The 23,634-nt window shown below is 51.0% G+C and overlaps 7 protein-coding genes across 7 annotated transcripts; 5 read left to right on the forward strand and 2 right to left on the reverse strand.

The window, feature by feature from the left end:
- Positions 1 to 280: 280 nt before the first annotated feature.
- Positions 281 to 1,792, reverse strand: ALTATR162_LOCUS10097 (uncharacterized protein; the record flags this gene model as incomplete). The annotated part of the gene is made up of 1 exon (XM_043317733.1): positions 281 to 1,792. The coding sequence occupies one exon, from the start codon at positions 1,790 to 1,792 to the stop codon at positions 281 to 283; it is 1,512 nt and encodes a 503-aa protein (XP_043173668.1).
- A 1,180-nt stretch (positions 1,793 to 2,972) lies between these two features.
- ALTATR162_LOCUS10098 (uncharacterized protein) lies at positions 2,973 to 4,168 on the forward strand (the record flags this gene model as incomplete). The annotated part of the gene is made up of 2 exons (XM_043317734.1): positions 2,973 to 3,282; positions 3,612 to 4,168. The coding sequence occupies 2 exons, from the start codon at positions 2,973 to 2,975 to the stop codon at positions 4,166 to 4,168; spliced, it is 867 nt and encodes a 288-aa protein (XP_043173669.1).
- Positions 4,169 to 4,803: 635 nt separating this feature from the next.
- Positions 4,804 to 5,412, reverse strand: ALTATR162_LOCUS10099 (uncharacterized protein; the record flags this gene model as incomplete). Its single annotated transcript, XM_043317735.1, has 4 exons — positions 4,804 to 5,088; positions 5,175 to 5,249; positions 5,306 to 5,353; positions 5,407 to 5,412. 4 exons carry the CDS (start codon positions 5,410 to 5,412, stop codon positions 4,804 to 4,806), a joined length of 414 nt encoding a protein of 137 aa, XP_043173670.1.
- Positions 5,413 to 5,913: 501 nt separating this feature from the next.
- Positions 5,914 to 6,364, forward strand: ALTATR162_LOCUS10100 (uncharacterized protein; the record flags this gene model as incomplete). Its single annotated transcript, XM_043317736.1, has 2 exons — positions 5,914 to 5,947; positions 6,003 to 6,364. The coding sequence occupies 2 exons, from the start codon at positions 5,914 to 5,916 to the stop codon at positions 6,362 to 6,364; spliced, it is 396 nt and encodes a 131-aa protein (XP_043173671.1).
- Positions 6,365 to 9,485: 3,121 nt separating this feature from the next.
- Positions 9,486 to 10,342, forward strand: ALTATR162_LOCUS10101 (uncharacterized protein; the record flags this gene model as incomplete). The annotated part of the gene is made up of 3 exons (XM_043317737.1): positions 9,486 to 9,599; positions 9,682 to 10,181; positions 10,231 to 10,342. The coding sequence occupies 3 exons, from the start codon at positions 9,486 to 9,488 to the stop codon at positions 10,340 to 10,342; spliced, it is 726 nt and encodes a 241-aa protein (XP_043173672.1).
- Positions 10,343 to 18,464: 8,122 nt separating this feature from the next.
- On the forward strand, positions 18,465 to 22,296 carry ALTATR162_LOCUS10102 (uncharacterized protein; the record flags this gene model as incomplete). Its single annotated transcript, XM_043317738.1, has 2 exons — positions 18,465 to 19,097; positions 19,162 to 22,296. 2 exons carry the CDS (start codon positions 18,465 to 18,467, stop codon positions 22,294 to 22,296), a joined length of 3,768 nt encoding a protein of 1,255 aa, XP_043173673.1.
- An 860-nt stretch (positions 22,297 to 23,156) lies between these two features.
- On the forward strand, positions 23,157 to 23,594 carry ALTATR162_LOCUS10103 (uncharacterized protein; the record flags this gene model as incomplete). Its single annotated transcript, XM_043317739.1, has 1 exon — positions 23,157 to 23,594. One exon carries the CDS (start codon positions 23,157 to 23,159, stop codon positions 23,592 to 23,594), a length of 438 nt encoding a protein of 145 aa, XP_043173674.1.
- Positions 23,595 to 23,634: the final 40 nt, after the last annotated feature.

The following is a 23,634-nucleotide window of genomic DNA, read 5'->3' on the forward strand; positions in this document are numbered from 1 at the left end:
GGGACGAGAATAGATTTTGTAGTCACAACTAACCTTGAAAGGACCCTGAGACGCTAAGGACTTTTAGAATGCCGGATTGGCAAGAGCAGGCAGTCGCAGCACATAAGCAGAGATACTGCTCTGATTCTCGAAAGACTAACAAAGTGAAGACCGCGATTGCCCATCGCAACACAGCTCGTGTTGGTTAGCAAGAAGAACGCCATACGCCGCATCATCGTAATGGGTATATCGATATCAAAAAACACCTGTCAGCGCCGCGCGTTGAAAATTCGCAACTTCACTAAACCCCAGGCACACCACCTTTGCTCCGAATGCGTCCGTCTTTGACCGAACCTATTGTGACACCTGCTTGACCAGTCATCCAGCCTGGCATCTTCTCCCCATCTACAATGCCTTCTTCAACCAACTGCCTGATACCGGCGAACACATGCGTCCCTTGGAACGTGACACGCACATTCGGTACCCAGCCCTCCTCATTCTGTATCTCCTCAAGGTCTTCTGCAGTTCTATCGAGAAGAGAAGGGCGGCCGCGTCGTGTGCGATTGATGGATTGGGTATCAAGGTTCGATGTATCGCCGTCTATTTGCGTCGTAGTACTGCCGTTGGATGGAGATGGGAATGGGTCATCGATGCGAACTTCGAATCGTTCAAGACCTTGACCGTCGTTGGGCTGTGCTGAGGTACCAAACCGGCCAGCAGCTACCTCTTTCCTCCGTTTGGCCTCTGAAGATTCTTTATCGTCCAGTGGTCGCTTAGGTCTACCTGGTCCAGCTTTGAGTCCACCGTTGGTATTGCCTTTCTCGCCTATAGCCTTCTCTTGCCCTTCACCTTTTTGCGTGGTGATGAAGTCTAACGCATTCTGACTAAAACTATGATCTTGGAAAATGCTCCAGCCACCTGCTGCAGCATTGCTCTTTCCAGGGCCACGGTACGTCAAAAGCGCATCGAGTGACTTGGTGGTAAAGTTTGTGCTTGTCAACTGGTAACGCGCAGACGGCCTTGAGAAAGCCTTCGGTATCGCTTGCTGCACGATATCCCTCAGGTGTCGTCCTTCATCCCCCACGACCTGGCCGGTAAGCGTGGCTAGCGACGAGTATACGAAAGGCGAACCGTTCGGCCACACGAAGAAGACGGCTTTCGCGCTGTCCGTGCTACTGGACTCAGCGATCAGCGATGCTTCGTTGCTGTACGGCGAATCGTGGATGTAGACTCGTAGTATTGTCATAGGCGACGTTTTTATCCGTGTAATCAGGTAATGCGCTTTCATAAGCGGCGTCAACTGCCTTGCGAGATTTAACATGAAGGTTTGCGCTTGGAATCGCGGGAGGTGATCCGAATCATTGGTGACTTCCATGTCCGTTACTGGTGATCGCGCATTCGGTATCTTGGTAAGACGCTTCGCTGTCCAGCGCAATGCATTTGGATGGTCGAGAAGATACTGTATCTCAGCCGTTGCAAGTTGATACATGGATATGCCGTGTCTCCAATCTCCCTCGAGTATGCGGTCAAGCACCTCTCTCCTGCCACCTTTACGCGCGGCTAACTGTTTATATGTCTCTTGAAGCACATCATAGCTTTGCGCCGGCTCGTATATCTCGTCTTCATCCTCCTCTATACGATCACTAAGGAGGTACGGCTTGCAAAAGTCGCGATTTTTCTTGCTGAGCCATTGCAGCGCGAGCGATACGAGAGATTGGCGGGAGAGCTTCGTGAAGGTGCGCTGGACTTCGCGGTGGTTGATAGGCAGCCGGTGAGAGTGCGGAATATTCTTGTAGTCGGGGGCGGTCGCCATTACGTCGGTGCGCTTTGCGTCTACATGGAGGGGTTGCTGAATGTTGTTGATTGGGAGCTGTTATCGATAGTGGGAGTCGCGTCGCGTCGACGAGGAGCAGGACCCGCCACGTGACACAGCCCACTCCATCATGCCCAAATACCTGGGTATCTACATAGAGAGAGACGTATAAATCATGAGTCGCTCCAAAGTCCTTCAGGTTTAACGCATTTCTGGATAACTTCTGGACTTTATCATGAGCTTTCTTAGGATAGGTGTAGTGCATTCTCTCCGGTTCGTAGCTACCTGGATACATAGCAGTCTTGCTGAACCCCGTCGTAGATGACCACCAAGTATTACCAATGTTCAAGCACTTGCAGTTATCCCATCCGAAGGACTTGGAGAATAATTCACCTTGCTTTGTCCCGTTGAGAGCCGTAAATACTATCACATAGAGCAGCAGTATGGCTAGGGATTTCTTACCATTCTTGCCAGATTCAAATACACGTTGATCATGTTTTTCTTGCCGAAGATAGCATGTATATGCCGCATGAAAAGTGCCGTTTCTTGGGCGTGGGATCCGCTTAGATCTCCGGCCCAGTTTCGGACAAAGATGCTCAAATGTGATTCGTCGTCGGCAAGATGTACGTCGTGATTACAAACAACGAATGTTCAGGTGTCGTGGGAACAAGACGATGAGCTGACAGCGAGAAAACAGTCATGCTGAGGTTCCTCGATTTATCAAGTTGAACGAGACAGATAATCGTTTACATCATTCTCTCAATCGAAGCTTTGAACCTCGGAGAGCGAAAGCTGGAGCCGTTTGCGACTCCAACCACACGTGGGGTGAGGCTCGGCGTAAACGCGGCTTGGGGTTTGCGGTCGCTAATAACTCTAGTCACCGACCGCGGGGCTCCCCATTGATCGAGAACGCACTGCGCACTTTGACGTTCATCCACGTCACGACACTCGCACACATTCCTCTTGCTTTTTGTATCCCGTCAGAGGCTCGTGCAACAGAACCCGTATACCAAATCAGCGAACTATTCGAATCGTCGAGCCAGGCTCCAGCCGCGCAAAATCAGCTTCGGACCCGCAAGCGCGATCGGATCGGGCCTGAGTGGAGAGCTGTCTCCCAATTCCTCAACAACACGTTCCAGCGACTTTCCCACATCGTCGTCTGGATAGCAAACATACGCCCATGTCCTCCTACAAAGGCCAGCGAGGGCCCAACGTGTCCCAGTACATCGCGAACCTCAACCAGCTGTCGCCACAGCAGGATCTGCTCGCCGATCCAGCACCCACTGAGGACTTCTCCGACTTCCTGAACGGAGAGTTCTTCGACGTGGACAACGCCCGCAACGCCAGCAACGCCAGCGTCGATTTCGCTTCTGCCAGTGACTTTGGCCTGAATTTTGACAGTGAGCAAACACAGCCGCTGAAGACCGACGGAGACTTTCCGCGCAACCCGGCTATTACTGCCGAAGCGAACATGGACTTCAGCTTGAATGGTAAGTACATTTCCATCCTCAAAACCGTCCTGCTGTCCTGCCGACTGGATTGCTGCTCGTCGAGAATCGTCCCGTTTTAATGGTCATATGGTTCGCATTACTCCGTCCAATGGCAGATTCGCGAGGCGCATGCAAACCCCGCCCCATGTATAGCATGCATGCATTGTCGTCACCCCCACGCCTTGGGTAGCAGCCACTCACAGCACAGCGCATGTATGCGCTGCAAGCACGTAATTGCTTGTTGCTCTGAGCGAAGACCATCACACACCCACATCGCGACTCGAGCACATCGTCATCTTGAATAGCCATGACTGACTTTGATCTGCTAGTAGGCGACTTCCCATTCACCGACTTCAACAACTTTGGTACAACCCCAGCGTTTGACCCATCCATGCCACTGGCGCACACTCAGCCTACCCACTACCCGCTCGCACCCAACTACGCCTCACCTGCCTCCTCATTGTCTCCCGTCGCACAAGGGTTCGACCAGTCCTCGAAGAAGCGCAAGCTCGACAATGTCGCTCCCGTCATGCCACAATCGCTCGACGAGAACGCCCGCGTCGCCGCAGAAGAGGACAAGCGTCGCCGGAACACAGCTGCAAGCGCCCGCTTCCGCATCAAGAAGAAGCAGCGCGAGCAAGCTCTCGAGCAGTCCCAGAAGGAGGCACAAGAGAAGGTTGCCAAGCTAGAGGCTACCATCCAGCAACTGCAGACGGAGAACGCATGGCTAAAGGGACTCATCACCGAGAAGAACGGTGGCAAGAGCACCACAGACGAACTGAAGGCACTCATCAGCAAGCGGGAGCAAGCCACTGGTGGGCGGAGTAGCGGTACGCACACGGATGGCGTAGGCACCCAGGCTGGGAGCCAAAAGGCGGATGCCTAAAATTAGTCCTTTGCTTCTTTGTCCTTTCTTCTCTGTACCTTGTTGTTCTCAGTTCAGCTGGCCAATCTTTACTTTGACGTACTGAGCCTATATTCTTCTGCGCTTTCACGGTCGGCGGATGGGGGTGGGGATGGGGATGACGATACGCAATGGGACTAGCAATAGTACGCGATGATGTCCATGCAGACGAGCAGATGAGTAAATAGTCGATACCATTTTCAACACATACAATGCAAGATGTTCCAACACATACGAAGAAGATTGTTTTCTCTGGGTTGTACCTAGCATGTACCCTCAAAGTATTTGCTTTGTTTCACATCGATATACTCATGAACGAAGCATATTGTAGCCGTCCAGGATATATTAGGAGACGATGAGTGAAGTAGTAGGTATCAATGTAGTTTCAACGCCGTACCCATGAGGAGAAGAAGAACAGCGATATCCAATCAAAAAACACCCCCAGCTTTCCTTTCAGCCCTCAGCCTCAGCAAGCCACTCACATAGCTCTCACTTGCCCCTTCCGTGGGCCCAGTCTGTGTCCTATCCACCTTGTTGGATCGTCTGGATGGAAAATGGGATTGCTCACACCCGGGCTCACACCTAGAACCATCAACGCCCTTGGCGCTATTATCCTTCTAGATAGCAATCCAGGTGATGGTAATGACAATGTCCATGCCCTTCTTCTCGGCAGCCTCCCACTTGTAGCTGTATGTACCGTCCTTCTCGTTGTTCCAGAAGGCGCCAACCGCGCTGTGCATGCCGCGGCGGCCGTGCTTTTCGGGTTCCGCGGGAGAGCCAATGTGCTGGATTACAGTGCTGTTGGCGATGTACTTGTAGGCGGGTTGCGAGGGAGTTTCAGGGGTGGTGGAGGATTCGGATGAGGGTGTAGTCTTGCTGATGAGGGTCTTGAGGATGTATTGCTAGCGTGGGTGTTAGCAGGGACTTGTGTGTTGATGTCGCATGCATGGTTGCGCAAACTGGCGAAGGATTCATGATCAAAACTCACAATGATCTCGCTGTTCCAGTCTCCAACCTTTGTGTGGTCGTATGACTCAGCGGAGCCGATGGCTTGCTCGCAGGCCTAGATGGTTCTGTTAGCTCATGTAGCCTCACCTGGACGTATGCTGGGCGGCGTACCTGTTGAGCAATCTGCTCCAGCTCAGAGGTAGGGAGCGGTGACGCGGACTGTTTCTTTGTCAGTATACAATAACTTGTGCTCGTGGAAGGGGGGTGTTTACTGCCATGGTGTTGACTGTGCTGTGTAGTGATGTAGTGAATTGTGGAGTTAAAAGTTTACCGATGTCTTAGACAGCAATGCAGTGTGATGAGACGTGAATGTCGTGTTTACTCCCAAGGATCAGTGTTTGGACAAAGCTAGCGTCGGCGGCCGGAAGTTGGATAGACGTGGCAGGTGCGCAGGTGGCACAAAGGGACCGGGCCATCCCCGCATGCGGCCTTAGAGCCAATAAGCGTCGCCAGACGCAGCACTGTCACGTGGGCGTCATGATAGGCCAAGGGAAGTCGCGAACTTGCATGGGCTTCCCATCGCGACCCGCATCAACAAGAGCTTTGACGGCATTGTGATGCAGACTTCTTTTCCTCACCTTATTCCTACCACGAGAATCTCCGTCTGAAGCTGCATCAAATCTTGGCTCACCCGGCACCACTCAATCGACCAATACCCAACGTCCAAAGTATCTTCAGAAAGCTCGCGTCGCAACATCAGTGGGGCCATCACCATCGTCATGTCTACCCAACCGCTTCTCCAAACCGCTCCCGGTACGTCGCGCCATGCGCTCCTCCTCCCTAGACGTCTACTGACACTTCCACCCAGGCAAGCGCATTGCCCTTCCCACGCGCGTCGAGCCCAAAGTCTTCTTCGCAAACGAGCGCACCTTCCTCTCATGGCTCAACTTCACCGTCATCCTCGGCGGCCTCGCTATCGGACTGCTTAACTTCGGCGACAAGATTGGCAAGATTTCCGCCGGCCTCTTCACTCTCGTTGCCATGATGGCCATGATCTATGCTCTGTTCACCTTCCACTGGCGCGCGAGGAGTATAAGGCTAAGGGGTCAGGGTGGCTTCGACGACAGACTGGGCCCTACCATCCTCACCATTGCGCTGTTTGCAGCCGTCATTGTTAACTTCGTGCTGAGGTTGACAATGGGTGGTGAGCAGCACCATGGCAAGAACTAGGAGAGATGTTCGATGCATGCATGCACCGTGTGCGCACCAGGTTCTATCGACCGACCGATTGTGTGGATAGTGGTCGGGGCGTGTATGGCTGGGTTGAAGCCGATGGAGGGCTGTAAAAAGAAAGGCATGAATCGCCCGTCCAAACATACTTGAGGGAAGGGATCTAGTGAGGACGACGTATTTGGATGAGTTGGAAGGGCGTTTTTGTTATTTGAGTGAACATGGCCATGTTTTCAAGAGTTCTGTACAATTATATAATGACTTGTATGTCGAACGGAGGTGATTGTCATGCCTCCATTTCTGTTCTACCTTACTCGACGTTGCAGCTCATCAGTTGCAGCTATGCAAACCTATATGGAGAGGATATGAAGGACATGTGTCCATCCGTATGATCTTGCACTTCCCTTGAGGAAATCGTACCAAAGGTAAAGATGATTCTTATGAATAAGTAACATTCTATCACCCAACGCCATATCTTCACTAGCACGCACTCCACTCACATCAAATTCATCCCCCCGGTGCTTGGAATGGAACTTTCCATTCCGCACAAATACATGGAAGAGGAATTCCTGCAGCCACTGGGTCATCATCTGTTTGATATCTTGATCGTATAGATTGCCCCAATCTGATACAGGGAACATGAGGTGCAAATCCACTATAAGCTACTGAGGTCATGGGAGCCTGTTGTATCGATGAAAGACTCAACCTACAAGAAGCAAGACGCCTTGGGGCTATCTTTATAAGCTATAGTCGAAGAAGTCACTAGGTGATAGCAAGCAGAAGTTGTAGAGGTAGGTGTATTGATAAGAGCAGGGCAAATGATATATTTAGCTAGAAGTTAGCTTCTTAGGTTCCAAGGGTATAGTGCGGCCGCAGGTAGATACAAGCGAAGAAGAGGACGCTCTATAGATGCTAAACAGCATTGTAAGCGCACGCCCCGATAGTTGAATTTGCAAAGTGTAGAAAACAGCGTTGCGTTTAATTGTGATTGTGCCCCATTTCCAAAGAGCTGAGATTGCTACTGTAGCTTACCGTTCCACGGTCTGTCTATAATTCTAGTTCCACTCTACCAAATGAATCTTTGTAAATTACCGGGCTCGCTAGACCACGTAAACGTACGATACAAGAAAGTATATGATACAAGTGCGTTTATAGCGAGCAGCCAAACAGTCTCAAGAATCATCCGTATATCTAACCCTCTGCTGTTCGATAGTGCAGCTTGGCTGCACGGTACATGAAGCCGCCAGATGATCCAGGGGATAATGAAGTAACGGGGCTCTACTAAGGGAGCAGTGATGAGTGACAGCGCAGTGGTGACTAGCCATATGACGATGAAGCTTATCTGGCAGGACTGGTGATCAGTCTTGTCTCTGGGAAGACGAACTGTACCCTTCCCTTGTGGCGTTTGTTCCTTCTTCGGCGATGCCGCCCTAGGTAGTGAAGCAAGCACTTGGACAGTAGCCCATGCACATACATAGTATACGGGGACTGCGAGATACTTCAACGTTGGATATAGTCGAAACATCTTAAAGACGTAGAAAACGTAGTGTCGGTTGTCGGCCAAGGTGTATGGATGGATAATGGTATTGAGATGAACTGCAGGGAAAGTGGTGAACATGAAAAGCCCAGTTGTAACAAGTGTCGGGAGTCCGTAGCAAGAGGTGTTGAGATGTTTGTGGCACATAGTCTGAAAGCGTTTTGGTAAAAGTGAGACCGTAGGTCTGAGGAGGGGTCCTATCAGTAGTGGTGCCGAGAAGAACGCAATGTAAGGCCAAAGATAGAGCATCTGCGGAAGATGGATGGTAGCCGTATGGGCGGATTTATCCCCTGTCAACGTTAGGTTTTTGTCCATATGGAGATGTAAAGTCACGCTTACCGAGGACAACACTGCCGTTCCAGACTACGAAGCCAGCAAATAGAATCAGAAGAACTATGTAGGGCAGAACGACCTTGATCACGACTAAAGGTTTTTGCAGGGTTGCAATAACCAAAGACAGGACAAGTAGGATAACGTCTAGCAATTCATCAGTGTCGATCCTGATAGTTACACGTGATTCGACATACCCTGAAGACCCGCATCTTGAACAGAACAATCGTATATCGCACCGTCTTTCCAACTGGTCTGTACAACTGACATGAAGTCTGACCTTTTTGAGATAGTTGACGGCGCATCTTTCTTCAGTGCATTGATGACCGCAAGCCCAGCGGGGAACACAGCCACCCAAAAGATGTTAGTTTGTCGAAACAGAAGCGCAAAGATGCCAAGTGATAATGCCCTGGCAAAACCTATGACAGATTGACTTGACATCGAACTCATCAGATACGCACCATACGCGAGTAAGACTGCTAGAGTTGATATCACATCTGTGTAATACAACGCCGAGAAGAAGAAGAGTGGAGGGAAAAGTGCGATGTTAAGAGCTGAGTGAACGTCAACCACGAACGTAGGGTCTTTCGCAAGAGGATTCTGCCCTGCAATGTCTTCGTTCTCGTGCAGGCTTTGGCTTGGGTTATCACGCTTTCGAAGTAGGCGCAGGATACCATAGCTCACGATCATTATGATACAGAGAGCTTCGGCATTCAGAATGCGCAAAGAAGATAGGTCGCAGCCTGACAAAGGCTTTAATAGTTTGGAAACCAAGTATCTTCAATATATTGTCAGTGATGTTTAGCAAGCAGGTGTTGGAGACGATCGTACAGGCCAGGTGGGGTGGTGATCTTTGGATCCCAGGAGTAGTCGCCTTTGCAGTATTTCTGAGCCTGAGGAATATGGAAGAACTCATCCTAACATTCAGTCAGTATTAAAACACGTCGATAGTGTTGATACGCACCAGATACGGATTTGGAACTTCACGTAACACTTCTCCATACCATATGGCGGTGATGTATACAATGAATGCAATAGCGCTGGGCAAAGCCCATACCTCGAGTGATGGAGGCATTGGTCTTCTCTGGTCGACTACCTCAGCGACAGTATAGAAGAAGTGATGGTGTCGCACGTTAGTGGACAGTTTGAAAGATGCGAGTGATCCTAATTAAGTTAGCCTACCGCGGTCCGGGCGCGTCGTGCATCTCAAAACTTGGACAAACAACTCGAAGTCACGATACTACGCGTCGCATCATGGCATTACCTCTTCCACCGGGGCTGACGCCTCCTGAGATAGCGTTTCTGTGTGAGATGGAGCTCGTCACTATCATACCGCGACAGAGACTTGAGGCACTGGAGCTTCTTGGTGTATGTGTGCCCCTCCAACACCCCACCATGACCACTTGTATACTCGCTTTGTATACAGTCTAATTGTTCTGATAATTGCTAGGGGCCCATAAAACCGCTCGTTCCTCCACACCGAACAGACATCCCTCTGTGGCTAGCCCTACTGCTCAAGCGCCAGCGCCGCGCCAACATACTACCACCGCCGTGGCTGAATACACACTCTCTTAATGCCATCCTTGAACACGAAATCGAATACGCAGAGACCTTCTCTCCACCACCTCGACTACCACCGCAACCCTCAAATAATACGCTTCCTACGTCCCCACCATTCCTACCCAGCTCAACAGCAGGAGGAGCACCAGACGCCTTACCATATCACTGGCTTGAGCTAGGCGAAATGCTGCTTGAAACAGCATCGGACGATTTCGAAGAACCAGACAACGTACGAAAGCTGCTGAGAGGGTTAAGAGAAGTGCGAATGGCTAAGCTCAGAAGCGGTGTAGAGGTACTGGATGCAGGAGGTGGTTTCAAGATGAACGGCGTAGGAGGTATGGAGGTAGGAGAGGGAAGGACGTTCATTACTGGTGTCATTGATGGGCTGAGGTGCGTACAACGGAACGAGATTGAACGATTGGGGCTAACTGCTAGTAAGGAAAATTGCAGCTTCACGAGAACAGCAACGCAAAGATCGGGACAGAGAAGAGGCGGAGAACGGTTACTCTGGTACAGCCGATTATGACGACGACGAAATGGACATGCAATGAACCCACGTCCTACCATATAGTTGTTTCTCTGTATCAGCTTTCGTTTCGAGTAACTGCTGCAACAAGGCAACTCCTAGGATCCAGCTACGAGCTATCACCGTTGATGCTCGCCATAAACCTCGTCAATATCTCCATCGACAACATGGGGCTTTTTTTTCCACGACATGCACGAACCGATAGTATTCCTGTGTGGGCTTCGGCATTTTACTCCGACACTCATGTGTTGCTGACAATTCGGGTTGCATGTCAGCGGCACAATTAGGAGGATGTGGCACTTGATGAGTACGTCATTCAGATTTTGGACTCAAAATCTCACTCTGTGGATATACATGCCACAGTGCTAATGATGGACTGCGAGCCTCCGAGGGCCATGCTCGAAATCGGCACTTCGAGCACGTATACCTAATCAGGTTTCACTATGGATACTGCCTCATTTTGCTATTGTATCGTAATGCGCCGGCTGGAGCACTATGGAACAAGGTATTTCCAAGTCGTGACTATTACAGTCACACTACGCATTCGCGATCCAACCAGCATATCGCTCGGCAATGTTTACTGATGTACTTGAGTTGGATAGGTTCAGTCCGATCGAGACGATCATCTATACCAAGATAGGCATTGCTTTGCATCTGAGGCATTTCGAATGTAGCTACGACGCCGGTCTAGACGCGGTAAATATCGTCCCCATGACTTCTATTACCCCACGTGCACCGGCAAAAAGTTCCGACGTATCTTTCTAGGGACCCTTCGCAGTCGAGAAATAAGATGCTCTGGTATGCAAGTAATGGAAACTCGATATCGCCGAGCCTAGAACAAGGAGCAGTCCAGGAGAAGGCCCGTCAAGGCCGTTCCTCGGCCCGTGAACAACGTTGCGTGACAGCTACACAGGCAGTATCCCAAGAGATATCCGATAACGCACATGAACGCCTCGATGCGAAGGGTCATGTCAGCATGCGCGTCATCATCATCTGTGCAAGGCATCGTATCGTTGATCTGGCGGTTCTACGGCCTCGCCGGATGAGGGTGGTGATGAGATCCAGGCAGCCGGCGGAGCCGCACGTCGCCATCCAGGCCATCCAAATTGAGTCGAGACTACAGTACCAAGGTGTGCACGCTCGCTGAAAAATTCAATTCAACTATACTTGGGCGGCTGAGGGAATCACATCAACGGGACCGTGTCGTGGACAGGCTATAGGGCAGCAATGCGCGTGACAGCGTCGATCACTGCCCGTCATGTGCAAACAACTGATTCATGTAGTCCCGGTGGTAGGGACATAGGCAAGTGATAGGGAGCGGTCTCTTCACCGCACAGTACACTGAGGCAAAAACACTGCTGTGTGCATGTGAGGAAGGTGGTCATGGCATTTGCCATGCCAGTGTTGCGTAACGGACCTCTACGGGTTGTCAAATATGAAACATTAGCTCAATAACAACAATTTAAAAAAACCTCAAATTACTGGACAAGTAATCCCAGACACCCTCTCCACTCTTCAGTCTTCCGGGAAGCACCGACACGTGGTTAAGACATGAATAGACATGGATGGGCGTCTCTTCTCTCGCCTCGCTCTGCTTGCGCACTCCACCCATCTACCCGAGCAAGACGGCTCCACAACAACAAGCGAACAATTTATCGCAGTGAGGCTGACAACAAGCTGACAACAAGCTGAAAAGACTAGTCGGAGCCAAGCGTCTCGTCCTATCTTACCGCACAGTAACAACCCTCGTAATATCACGTAAATTCTCCATCCTTCCAATATGCCCAAGAAGCAAGAAAAATGGCGTGACAAAGCGTGTACATCCAAAACAGGCATGATGCATGCATGCAATTGCTGGCGTACGTGAATCGCGATCCTTATGCGCGAGGTAATGGACACGGGTACTAGGGGGTTGAGTCGTGATTGAGAGAATAGAAAAAGACGTTGATCACGTGAGGAGCTTGGGAAGAGTGGTAGATTACCACACCGGTGTAGGAGAGCTGAGGGGATGGGAAAGAAAAAGCAAACTAAGGTTTTCGTGTATGCGATGGAGTGGATTGGGAAAGATGGAGCAAGAGGAGAGAAGTGGGGAAATGCATGTTTGTATGAAATGGGTTGGGATGGCCGGAGTTGTAACGATGAATGTGTGTGTGGATAGAAGTATCCTAACGTGGAGTGGAAGATCGGACTAGACTAGCATGCTGTTTATTGGTATTGTCTTGATGATTCACACTAGAACATTTTTTCATGATGCTCCAATCCGATGAACCTGTTCTAGGTCGCAGAGTCGGATTTCCAAGCTGGCCTTATGACGGTAATACCTAGGTGGTTGAGCTCCCTGGCTAACAAAGTGAGGTCTCTATTATAGCGATGGTACTGTGATGTATGTGATAGGTGACAACACACAGCGCATTGCATCGCATGGCCAAAAGAAACCCGACCCCAAAGTCTAATGGATGAGCAAATCTTGGTCGAGAACGTCGAGATAGTTTGCCGTTTCTTCCGAAATCCTTTGTCGCGTGTGGAAACATTGTTTTTGCGTATCAGATCAGGAGATGGCAATGCTTCTTGATCCAAAAGCAGAGAATCACGCATAAGCTGAAGATCTAGAAGTATATTCTCCACCGCTGCTGTCGCAAAAGCAACTCAACACCGTTTGTCTCTCGGTAGACCTTTTTCTTTCTGGTAGTCGCCACGTGCTTACGCTGCCTACCAAGATTTACGTCCCAAGATTCGATGTCGGACCTTCCTGAGATCCTTTGTCGAACCCGACGCAGCTAGCAAACCTTCACCACTATCGCAACGACTCACATCCTAGTTCCACACTCCCATATCCAACAGTGCGATATCCTACCGGGGTCCTAATAACAGCGTTCAACACTTCTCCCACATCTTACTTCTTCCAGTAAACAGACAAGAAAAGCGATGAACATGAGACAGGCCTCATACGCCTCCAGTATGATAGGATACCAGCTTTCCCTACATATTTTACATTGATACATGCGGGTACCTTGCGTTTGTCCACAGCGAGGCGAGATTTGAAACGGGTGTGGTTAAGCAAGATATTGACAGGGATATTGTAGCTTTTTCCGCGAATGGGGATGGAGCGGATGAGACGGATGCTGAGCCTGTGGGTCGCTGGATGGGGGATGGTGAGACGGGGGACCTGGTATGTGGGTTATGGCTGATGGAGAACTCGTGTTTGCTTGATAGCGATACGATGTCTGAGGAAGTTATGTGACGATAGAGAAGAGCCAGGGTTGATGGGTTTTGCTGCTGTAAAGTAACCGGTTAGATAGTTGGAGACTGATCCGATGCTATGAGCCTCAAACCTGTTGCAGCGTTAAAGAAATCATGGACGTGATCATTCGTTACAGAGTGGGTTTGCGGATCGATCATCGATGGACGGAACCTTGCAGATGCATATACGAAGAAGCAGGTACAGGCAGCCTCGTCGACAGACTCGCGTGCTCTCATGACGCTGTGCACTGTATTGCCGTGCGGGGTCAAGTCGCATGCTGCACTCTTGCGAGAGATGATCAAGGGTCTCAGTTTCCATGCCTCATTCTCATTGTGCGCAGATGTGGCGTTACTATGACCCCTCGGGGAGATGAAGCGCACTCCCGGTGACTATGCCGCAGGCAGAATTCTATTATGGCGGCGGAGCCATGATCCTGCAGGAAACACGTTTTGCTCCTCAACGTTATTGAAAAGAATGCCATATAGTTTCATGCCGTAGGGTGGTAGAGCTTCTTCAAATTCTTCAGGCACCTTGCCTCATCTTCTTTTGATGCTGAGTCAAGTCCACAGACGACGTCCTCGCGCGTTCTCAAGTGCCGTGAACGCTACCCACACGGTCCATCCTTGGAAATAAACACGCTAATCAAGTAGGATGCGGTCCTCTGAATGCATGGCCAATCTTCAGTTGCGCTCTATAGCTCAAGATCGATACGTTAGTACGCAATGATCGCGACAGGGGAGGTGCAAACTGGTTAGGTGCTATGAGGTTGACGATTCATACTCGCTCTGGCTTAGCATCCTGGTTCCACTCAACTGATCAGCTCTTCGGGGCCTTGGCGGTGCCTCTGGCTGCGGAGTTGTGTGTACTTGATATTGCATGCATTGCTCGAGGCAGACGTAAGAAGCGATGTGGTTGTGTGCGAGAAGAAGCCGTTAATCGCCGCTTGGTAGCTCTTTTGCGCCGTCAGCCGTAGGCCTGAACAGTACCACAAAACAGCTCGGGAAATTAAACCAAAGTTTGTGCAGACGTGGCAACGGTCGCATCTATCGCTCGTATGATTGTGATTCAGGTTCAGAGCTGTGCCGCATCGATTTCGTCTATACCACGCCGCAGACACGCACCCGTCTTCGTGCACATGACTTCCAGCTGCCCTTTGGAAGGGTTGTTGACAGCCGAGCCTCGGTAATGGTGCATCGGAGTGATGTCCGTTCTGCGATGGGTCCACCATGCGTACCGCGATGCTGGGTCGGTGTTGACCCTCGCGTGTGGCTTTTGGTCTGGGCGTAGAGGCTGACAAGGTGTTTACGGCGTATCTGTAGAAAAGAGACCTTCTGTTCGTAGACGGCGGCGATGCGATAAAAATTGCATTCAGCGGTGTCAAATGCAGACAACGTTGCCGGCAGTTGTACAATCACGTAACCATGACGTCGTGCTAGGATTGCATTGTCGATGCTAGTCTCACAACCTGCACATTACGCAGCAGCGAAAAGCTGACTGCCGGCAGCTAATGTATCCCCGCGGTCGGGAAGTTGGTAACTTTGATGGCCGAGCTACAGCTCCTAGCTTCATATGCGGGAGGTTGCTTAATGGCCTGTTTGTGATGGGGTTTTAATGGAAAAGGGCCGAGTTGCTCGTTAAGTACCTCCAAGTGAACGAACTACTTTGGAGGCGTCAAAACGATGAAACACTTATGTACGCCGTCTTTACGCTACCGCTATCAATATGTATTTCGAGATTATATACATAACAAAAGCGTCTGTACCATGATCCACTTGCGGGCGAAGATGAGGTAAGTGGCCTGCAATGTCGATCTGTTGACCTAGGTCTCTCTTTAGGTCTCGTGCGACAATGGGGGATTTCCAGAATGACGATCAACAACAATGCCCCTTGTGCTGACGTAGCTCGCAAGCTAATCACGTTCGTGTGCTCAATAATGCAACTTGACTCGGGGCTGTGCGGACCGACATGGTTGGCATCCGCTGTCACTGAATAATCGTACAAACTCTGACGGGGTCCGCCGTACAGGGAGTGTCGTCAACCGAAAGATAGCGTTCCTCTTGTTGGCGCCGGTCTTGGGAACTTCTACTACTGAGTTGCCTGGCTAAAGGGAGTGTTCACTTCGCCGAGTTCGATAGTCGCTTGGCGATTGCCAATTCCGAACTTACTGTTGTTGTGACAAAAAGCTCTGAAGGGTTCTGCTCACTCTTGCCCGCTGGTCATTGCTCTGTAGTTGTCTCCAGACTGAATGCGCATGCGACAACATTACAGTACCGGATTTCTAAAGACCATAGTTGACCGGACGATTAAGATCTTGGTATTGGAAACAACAAAATAACGCTCAGCCGTACCGCGGGAGGAGAGTTCACGGCCCGCGTGCAGCTCGTTTAGGAAAGCGAAGACGCAGATCTAATCCTCTTTCGGCATTGAGGTAGGGAGCGAGCCGTCTCTGAACGTGTCAACATGGGTAGACAGTTCGAATGCAACTCTTCAGCAGATGATCGCCGTCGGGATTGAGCGCATCTCAACTGTGACGATGCGGAGATGCTGGAGGAGTTTGTCTGGCCGGGTCCAGCCGTAGGTTGCTCGATAAAACAGTCGCTCAACAGTGGGGAGTCTTAATACGGTCAATCCCGTAGTGGGGGGCTAGTTCAAGCCTAAGACGCCTCGCCGTGGTCTTCAAGAACACCCACCAAAGATTTTAGTATCATACTGAAGCCTCAGAGAGTATCATCCTTCGAATACCGTTGGAAACCACGCGGCGCAGTGTACATCTTTGACATTATCCATGTTCCATCATTGGACCTCGAATATAACCTTGGAGAGGGTTGTTAGGGGCTGATATTATCCGATAGCTGGCCTTTAGCAAAGTGTAGTACTGTTAGCCAAAATCCGACTCGTGCTGATCGTTTTCCTGATGGGAGGTTTGAACAGGTGGTATATGTGGTGCCGGTTAAGGCGTCGATGGGAACACCAGCAAGGATATGTCTTGCCAGTCTAACACCTTACAACCGGCATGTGATACTCGGTAGGGATGTTGTCGTCAGGTCGCCGTCTAACTGCAGGATGGTCAAAATCGTCACAGGCGCAGATCTATTGCTCTTAGTGGGGGCAAGGCGGGTCGTCGCCTCGATCCTACAACTGCCAGGGGATGTGGCCTATATCGAAAATGACGTTTGCGGTTGCCGGGCACTATTGCATGGCAATTCGGTTCTCGTGTGGTTGGAGATGGCAAACGGATACGAGACGGCTTCGGCCCGATTGACTCTTCCTCAATTCCGACCGTTCGGGGGATTCTAAATGGAGGCTTGCAGTGGTGCAGCCGTACGAAGAGCAATGTCTCGATATTCGTGCATACAGCCAATAGCGGGCTCTACAGAAGAAAATTAAGCTAGGATGATTGGGAGCAGTCCGCTTGAACCGGGGAAGATGAGCCGGCGGAAGTTGCCAAGGCGAGTTAGAGGCGGCGCAAGCAGAGGGCTGATCTTTGCCGCATCCAGACCTCGAGTCTGCGACCGGGGAGAAGGTTCGCAGTGGGTCGACAAGCCTGATGCTGCAGGTCCTGGCTCGCGTCCGCGCGTGTGCGTGTGCGTGTGCTCTGCGGGTCTTGATGCATGCGGCCGTATGTTGTGATGCTTTGACTGCAGCAAACATGGGGGCTGCAGCTTGCTGAATCGCAATGCGATGGCATTGGCGAAGGTTTTGTTCGACTTACTCACAGTCATTGTCGACGATGAATACGCATAGTTGGCTCTTCCCGTCGTCGAAAGCCGTGGGTGGATCGGCTGGGTGAATGCAGTCAGTGCGTGCACGGCACCTCAACATAGACGACCGGGCAAGGGAGAAATGCCGGGGACAAGTCCTGGCTTCGCTCTCGCCAGCACGGTCTCGCCGTCGCGATTAAGGATGCTTGCGAGCTATAGTCGAGGTTGGGAGCAAGCCGCATCCCACATGCACCAACGCTCCGTTAGCCCTGGCCACTACCCCTGCAACGTCTGACAGAAGGCCCCTGTCCTGTTCACACGAAGCTTTTCTCGAGTAGGCGGGCGGTAGGATCCTCCATTGGGATGTGATAATAACAGGACCATCCGTCCACTGTGGAGAAAGGCAACGCTGCGTCGTTCCATTGCATACCGGTCGCCATCCTCTAACCCTCTGCTGGCAGCGCGTCGACTTTCTTTTTGGTCGCTCTTTCCCTCGCTTGGGCCGCGACTACCTCACAAACCGTTGGAAGGAACCCCACGCTCCCCTGCAGAGGCAAGCACGCATGACCCTTGCACGCCTATAGGTCCATCCTGCTCTGCTATTGTCATTACAAGATAGCGGTCCTTCCCCAGCTGCCGCCCCTTGTTCAAGTTAGCTCTAGAGCTCTCCCTCTCAAACACCTGCATACGTCCATGAGAGACAGACGACGTCCCAGCTTCTACCTTGCTACCATCTTTGTGTAACGGAAACGGTGCCCGTCCCAGCTTCTCCCAGGCTCAGCCAATCCAGTACTCCGTTTCACGACAAACACCACGACGACAGGTCAATTCGTCGGCCTCGAATCCACATCGGGTAACTGCACTCACTGCAACATCTGTCACTTGCTTCACTATATATCATTCACATTCCAGTACGCTAGCCATTGTCACGTCGGTACGTCAGGCTCCGTTTGTCGCATTCCTCCTTGTTAATATCCAAGCAGTACCAGCAGAGCACTCGACATAGACGTTCAACTACTGCATCACTCACTAATCCTCATCGTGTGCGATTGACCCATCTATCCGAAGTTTTTGTCAATCTACCTGGGCAACTACCAAATGCTTTGGACGTGTGCTAGCCGAAGTGCAACATCCAACTAGACAACTACAAAGAGGAATTTATCCCAACATCTCATCCGTCTCACGCACTTCTGATGGAGACCGACATGGCGTCATTCGTTCCGGAGCAAGAAGAGATGGACAAGCGATCCAGCGCACTAGTGGCGCCACTGAACATACAAAAGTCACCAAGGAGGTCGCGGTCGCGTGTAGGCCGGGGCGTTTTTGGTCACAGCAGGCAGTCGTCATCGAGAGGAACTCTATCAAGCCGGTCGCAATCGCAGATATCGCCTCCTCTAACACCCAAGACCTCCAGCGAAGCCATGGCTCAACAACAACAACAACAACAACAACAACAACAACAACAGCAGCAGCAGCAGCATCCTCAACCCGTCTTCCACAACTACCTCCGCGCATTTTACCACTATAGCCCGAGCTCAACAGTATCCTCGTCAACGGACGAGTCGTCCATCACCGTCGCCATCAACCAAGGCGACGTCATCCTTGTCCACTCTGTTCACCCCAATGGTTGGGCTGATGGTACACTCTTAGCTTCAGGGGCCCGCGGGTGGCTGCCCACCAACTACTGCGAACCTTATGACAACCCAATAATTCGAAATTTGCTGACCGCGTTAACATATTTGTGGGATTTGGTGCGCGACGGAGAGAATGGCGATCTCGGTGCATTCTCGAGACAAGACTACGTCAAGGGCATGATTGTTGGCGTGCGCCTGTTCCTTGTAAGTGAAATTCGGTAACGATGTGAAGATGCCTGTTTCTAGCTTATTTACTAACTTCAAACAGGAAAGGACAGAGTGCTTACAGAAAGATTCACGCCTCATCCTCACCCATGTAAGCTTACGGCGCATGCGGAAAGCTCTCTTGGGAGATTTGTCTACACTAGTCAAGACAGCCAAGACCTTGCAAGAGGCCCTGCAATCGAACGAACTCCAGGTTCCCGTGTTTGAGCACATGGACGAGCTTGTTTTCAAATCTTTCAAGCTGGTTACCCGGGCCGTCCGGTTTCTTGACATCTGGACAACGGACGCAGTGGCGTTGTCACTTTTCGAGCTTGGCGACGCAAGTAGTCACCGACCACTCACCCCCCCGTCCGACTCAGCCGACGCTGCTGTACAACCAGCAGCAACATCATCTCCTTCCGTCGAAGACAGACTCTCAGCGAACGGCTGTGACTCTCCGGTTACTCAAGGTGCACCCTCGGCGCAAGACGACTGGTACAACGCGACCGCTCAGCCCCAACGAAACCTGAGCCGCATATCCGTTGCCTTTTCTTTGCCCTCAGAGCCAGACTCTCTTCAATCATCAATACTTCCTTCGCGCTCCTCAGTCCAGTCGAAACGTATCTCTGTGACGCATCGGTTGTCGTATACCGGCAAATCAGCAAGCGCGCGTAGAGGAAATCTAGCCACGGAGAAGCTCAACGCCGCGCATGACGCTTTTTTGGGCTACATTGGTTCTTTTATTGGGTTGCACCTGCAATCACGATCTTCCGAAGAGCTCGCTCAGATTACCCAACACTCTGTTATCGCGTGTCGCCAACTCCTGAAAGTCGTTGAAGAAGTATGGGAACGAGACTCGCGAAGATCCGAACAGCTGGAAGAAGCACGAGACACCATGTACACCCGCTTGACCGACCTAGTGCAGGCGACCAAGGATATGTTCGTCAATGCCGACACAGACGTTGTAGAAGTGGTAGCGCCCGAGGCAGGGAAACAGATCGTCGCTGCTGCTACAAGTTGTGTTCGTTCTGCTGGTGACTGTGTTACTAAGGCTAGGGTTGTGATTGAGAGAATTGGGGATTTCGAGTTTGAAGCCGAACCGGCCGGCCTAGGGCTGTCAGGGACCATGTTTGATGAGCCCGATTCAGAGAACCAACAGTCGATCGCTAGGCCCGTCTCGCCAAAGCCCACGGAAGTCGTTCTTGAGACGAATAAACCACTGCCCGCTACGCCAGTTGAGGAACATGAGATGCCCCCGCCACTAGTCATCTCAGAGTCGAAGCCACTTCCCGAAGTGCCGCAGCCGTCACCTCTGGAAACCAACAGGCTCAGCCTTCAACCGTTATCTCAGCCTGTAATCGTCGAAAGCCCGACTGCAGTGTCGTTCAGATCGTCTCGGTCATCGTTGCCTCCCCTGAACGCGATACCTGTTCCGTCATTACCTCCACCCCACGCATCTGACTCCGTCGAGAGTCCTATGAGCACGACTCAAGGAAGTCTCGCCGGTTCCACCAAGACCGACAGCGTCTACGTTTCTGTGAACGATGGAAGCAGCACCTATTTCAGTGCCCAAGGCGATTCTGGAAGCATCCTGTCGCATACTTCCACGCGTGCTACTACCCCAGATCATTCGCCTACGAAGAAAGAGAGTTGCCAAACCTTGATCAGCAGCTTTGGCAGTTCCTCCGAGCTTCGGTCTTTAGCAAGTGAGGATGTTGCCGCTGGCGAAGAGCACTTGCTGGAGACTACCTATGTGCATGAATTGATCTACAACAAGGAAGGTCAAATCTCCGGCGGTTCCCTTCCAGCGCTTGTAGAGCAGCTGACCACTTTCGAGTCTACCCCAGACGTCCTCTTTGTCAACGCATTCTATCTCACTTTCCGCCTCTTTACTACACCGCTCGATTTGGCACAGTGTCTTATCGACCGTTTTGACTACATCGGCAGTAGTCAGACCGTCGGTGTTCCGGTCCGTCTCCGTGTCTACAATGTCTTCAAGGGTTGGCTAGAAAGTCACTGGTGTGGCGAGAGTGACTCTGCTGCCTTGGGCGTGATCCTCGCGTTCGCTACTGGAAAGCTCAGGGCGGCCATGCCCGCCGCTGGCAAAAGACTCGCTGAGCTTACTTCGAAGGTGACAGAAGTAAGAGCCGGCGCTCTCGTACCTCGCTTAGTATCTTCGATCAGCAAGACGGGTGCTTCAAACTCAACCTTCACCCTTGCTGACAGCAACGTTCCGTCGCCAATTGTGACTAAGAGCCAACTCAACGCCTTACGAGGTAGTAAAGAGGGCAGGACGCAATGTAGCATTCTGGACTTTGATCCTCTAGAACTTGCCAGACAGTTTACTATTATCGAGTCTAGACTCTTTTGTGCCATTCAGCCTGAGGAGCTTCTTGCCCTGGAATGGACGAGGAAGAAGGGTTCAAAGGCTCGCAATGTCAAAGCCATGTCAACTCTCTCGACCGACCTGGCAAACTTGGTCGCAGACACCATCCTACAGCTCGAAGATGCAAAGAAACGCGCAGTCGTTATCAAACAATGGATCAAGGTTGCGGCGAAGTGCTTGGAGCTCAACAATTATGACTCACTAATGGCCATCATCTGCTCGCTCAACTCTTCGATGGTCATGCGCCTCAAGCGTACTTGGGAGCTTGTATCCGCAAAGACGAAGGCTCGCCTAGACGAACTCAAAGCGATCACAGACGTGGGACGCAACTATGCTGTACTCCGACAGCGTCTGCAGAACCATATCGCGCCATGCATTCCATTCGTTGGCATCTACCTTACCGATCTCACGTTTATCGATGTCGGAAATGGCACCACCCGACAGCTTCCTGGTGACTCTGGCTCTGACAGCGTCTCCGTCATCAACTTTGACAAACACATGAAGACAGCCAAGATCATTGGCCAGCTTCAATCATTTCAAGTCCCTTATCGGCTAGCTGCCATCCCAGAGATGCAGGACTGGATGGAGAGCCAGATCCAGCGGATGCACGCAAGCGATCAGGCCAACGTCCAAAGCTACTACCGTCGATCGCTGCTTCTCGAACCGCGAGAGGTTCAGCACTCTGTGAGGGGCTCACCATCCATCGACAACAGTGCGCAAAGCACCTTTTCGGCAGAAAGCCGAACCAATTCGAAGGACAAATTCGAGTTTCTCAACTTCAACTTCTCCACCGCGAACCTGAAGGGTTCATAGACATGTATACTGCGCTTCATTGCGCCCTTGTTCATCGAACGCCTCTGGATGGCGCCTGGCCCGACATACCTTAATGTTTGTGTTTCCACTGCATCTATTCTTGTCCTTTATGTCACGGACACTTACGATACCAATGCCGGAGTCTCTCTTGTTTGTTCTATACCACTCCAGCGATTTCCTTTCCGGGAGGCTTATTTATATTTTGCAATGGCAGCTTACAGATATCTGCTCAACATTTCATACTTTTTGCATAGCCACTTGGGCTTTTGAAAGCCTGCATCAGTCGGGTCTTTGGCGTTGGAAAGAGGAAAGAAGTCGCTATCACGGCAAACGGTGTGTTGCTGCGATCTAGCGGTAAAAAGCGTTACAAGAATGAGCATTGAAAGACAAAAGGTGTTCTTTGTACTCATAGAACCATGTGCAGACTTGTCCGTCTGGCTGGCAGCTCTTGTCTGAATGAAAGAAATCATCAAATCAAATATCGTCCACTCTGTGTGATCTCTATTTATTTAAATGGATGAGCTCTACGTAGGACCTTGTTTTTTTTACAAGTTGTTGCCCACATCTCAAGCAGAGGGGTACATAAGGATACACCTTGTAAGCTCATTAACATAGAACACCGCGAATAACTTTAGGCTAGAATTTCTAAGGTAGAACTGAGAGTTGTGGAGCCGTAACGAGGAGTTGTGCTCATCCTGCCTTCAGGGTCAGATTTCCATGTGGGGTTAAAGCTAGCGATCGCCAGCAGCCCTCACGTACAACCCCTCCATGTTCCTCTTAACCACAATTGCGTCGCACAGCCGCCCTGCCATCTACGAAAGATTCATACTCCCCCATATACGCACTCGCGCAAACTCACAATGGTAACACAAGAACTCCTTGTCGACGTACGCTCTCCTGGCGAGTTCTCTACCGGCTACCTCACCTCCGACATCGCATCTACCGTAAACATCGAATACCAAATCATCGACCAATTACCAGAAATCTACGCTACAAGAGGCATAAATGTAGGGAAAGATGATGCGATCACGCTGTATTGCCGCAGTGGTAGACGTTCGAATATTGCATTGGAGAGGTTGAAGGAGCTAGGATTTAAGAAGGTGAGGGATATCGGGGGGTTTGAAGAGGCGAGGAAGGTTTTAGATCGCGAGCAGGTACAAAGGCAGTTGGACGCTGAGTTGGAGAAGAGTATGGATCAGACGGCCAAAGAGACAGGGAAAGAGGAGGACCCGAAGAAACATGTTAGAGTCAAGAGCTTCGGTGCGTTAGTCGATGGGCTGAAAGCGCTTGAGGATTAAGAAGCGCAAGGCTGGATGGAGAGCTGGTTGCAACCCATAA

The sequence above is a fragment of the Alternaria atra genome, assembly GCF_907166805.1.
Source record: "Alternaria atra isolate CS162 genome assembly, contig: 32, whole genome shotgun sequence".
NCBI lineage: Eukaryota > Fungi > Ascomycota > Dothideomycetes > Pleosporales > Pleosporaceae > Alternaria > Alternaria atra.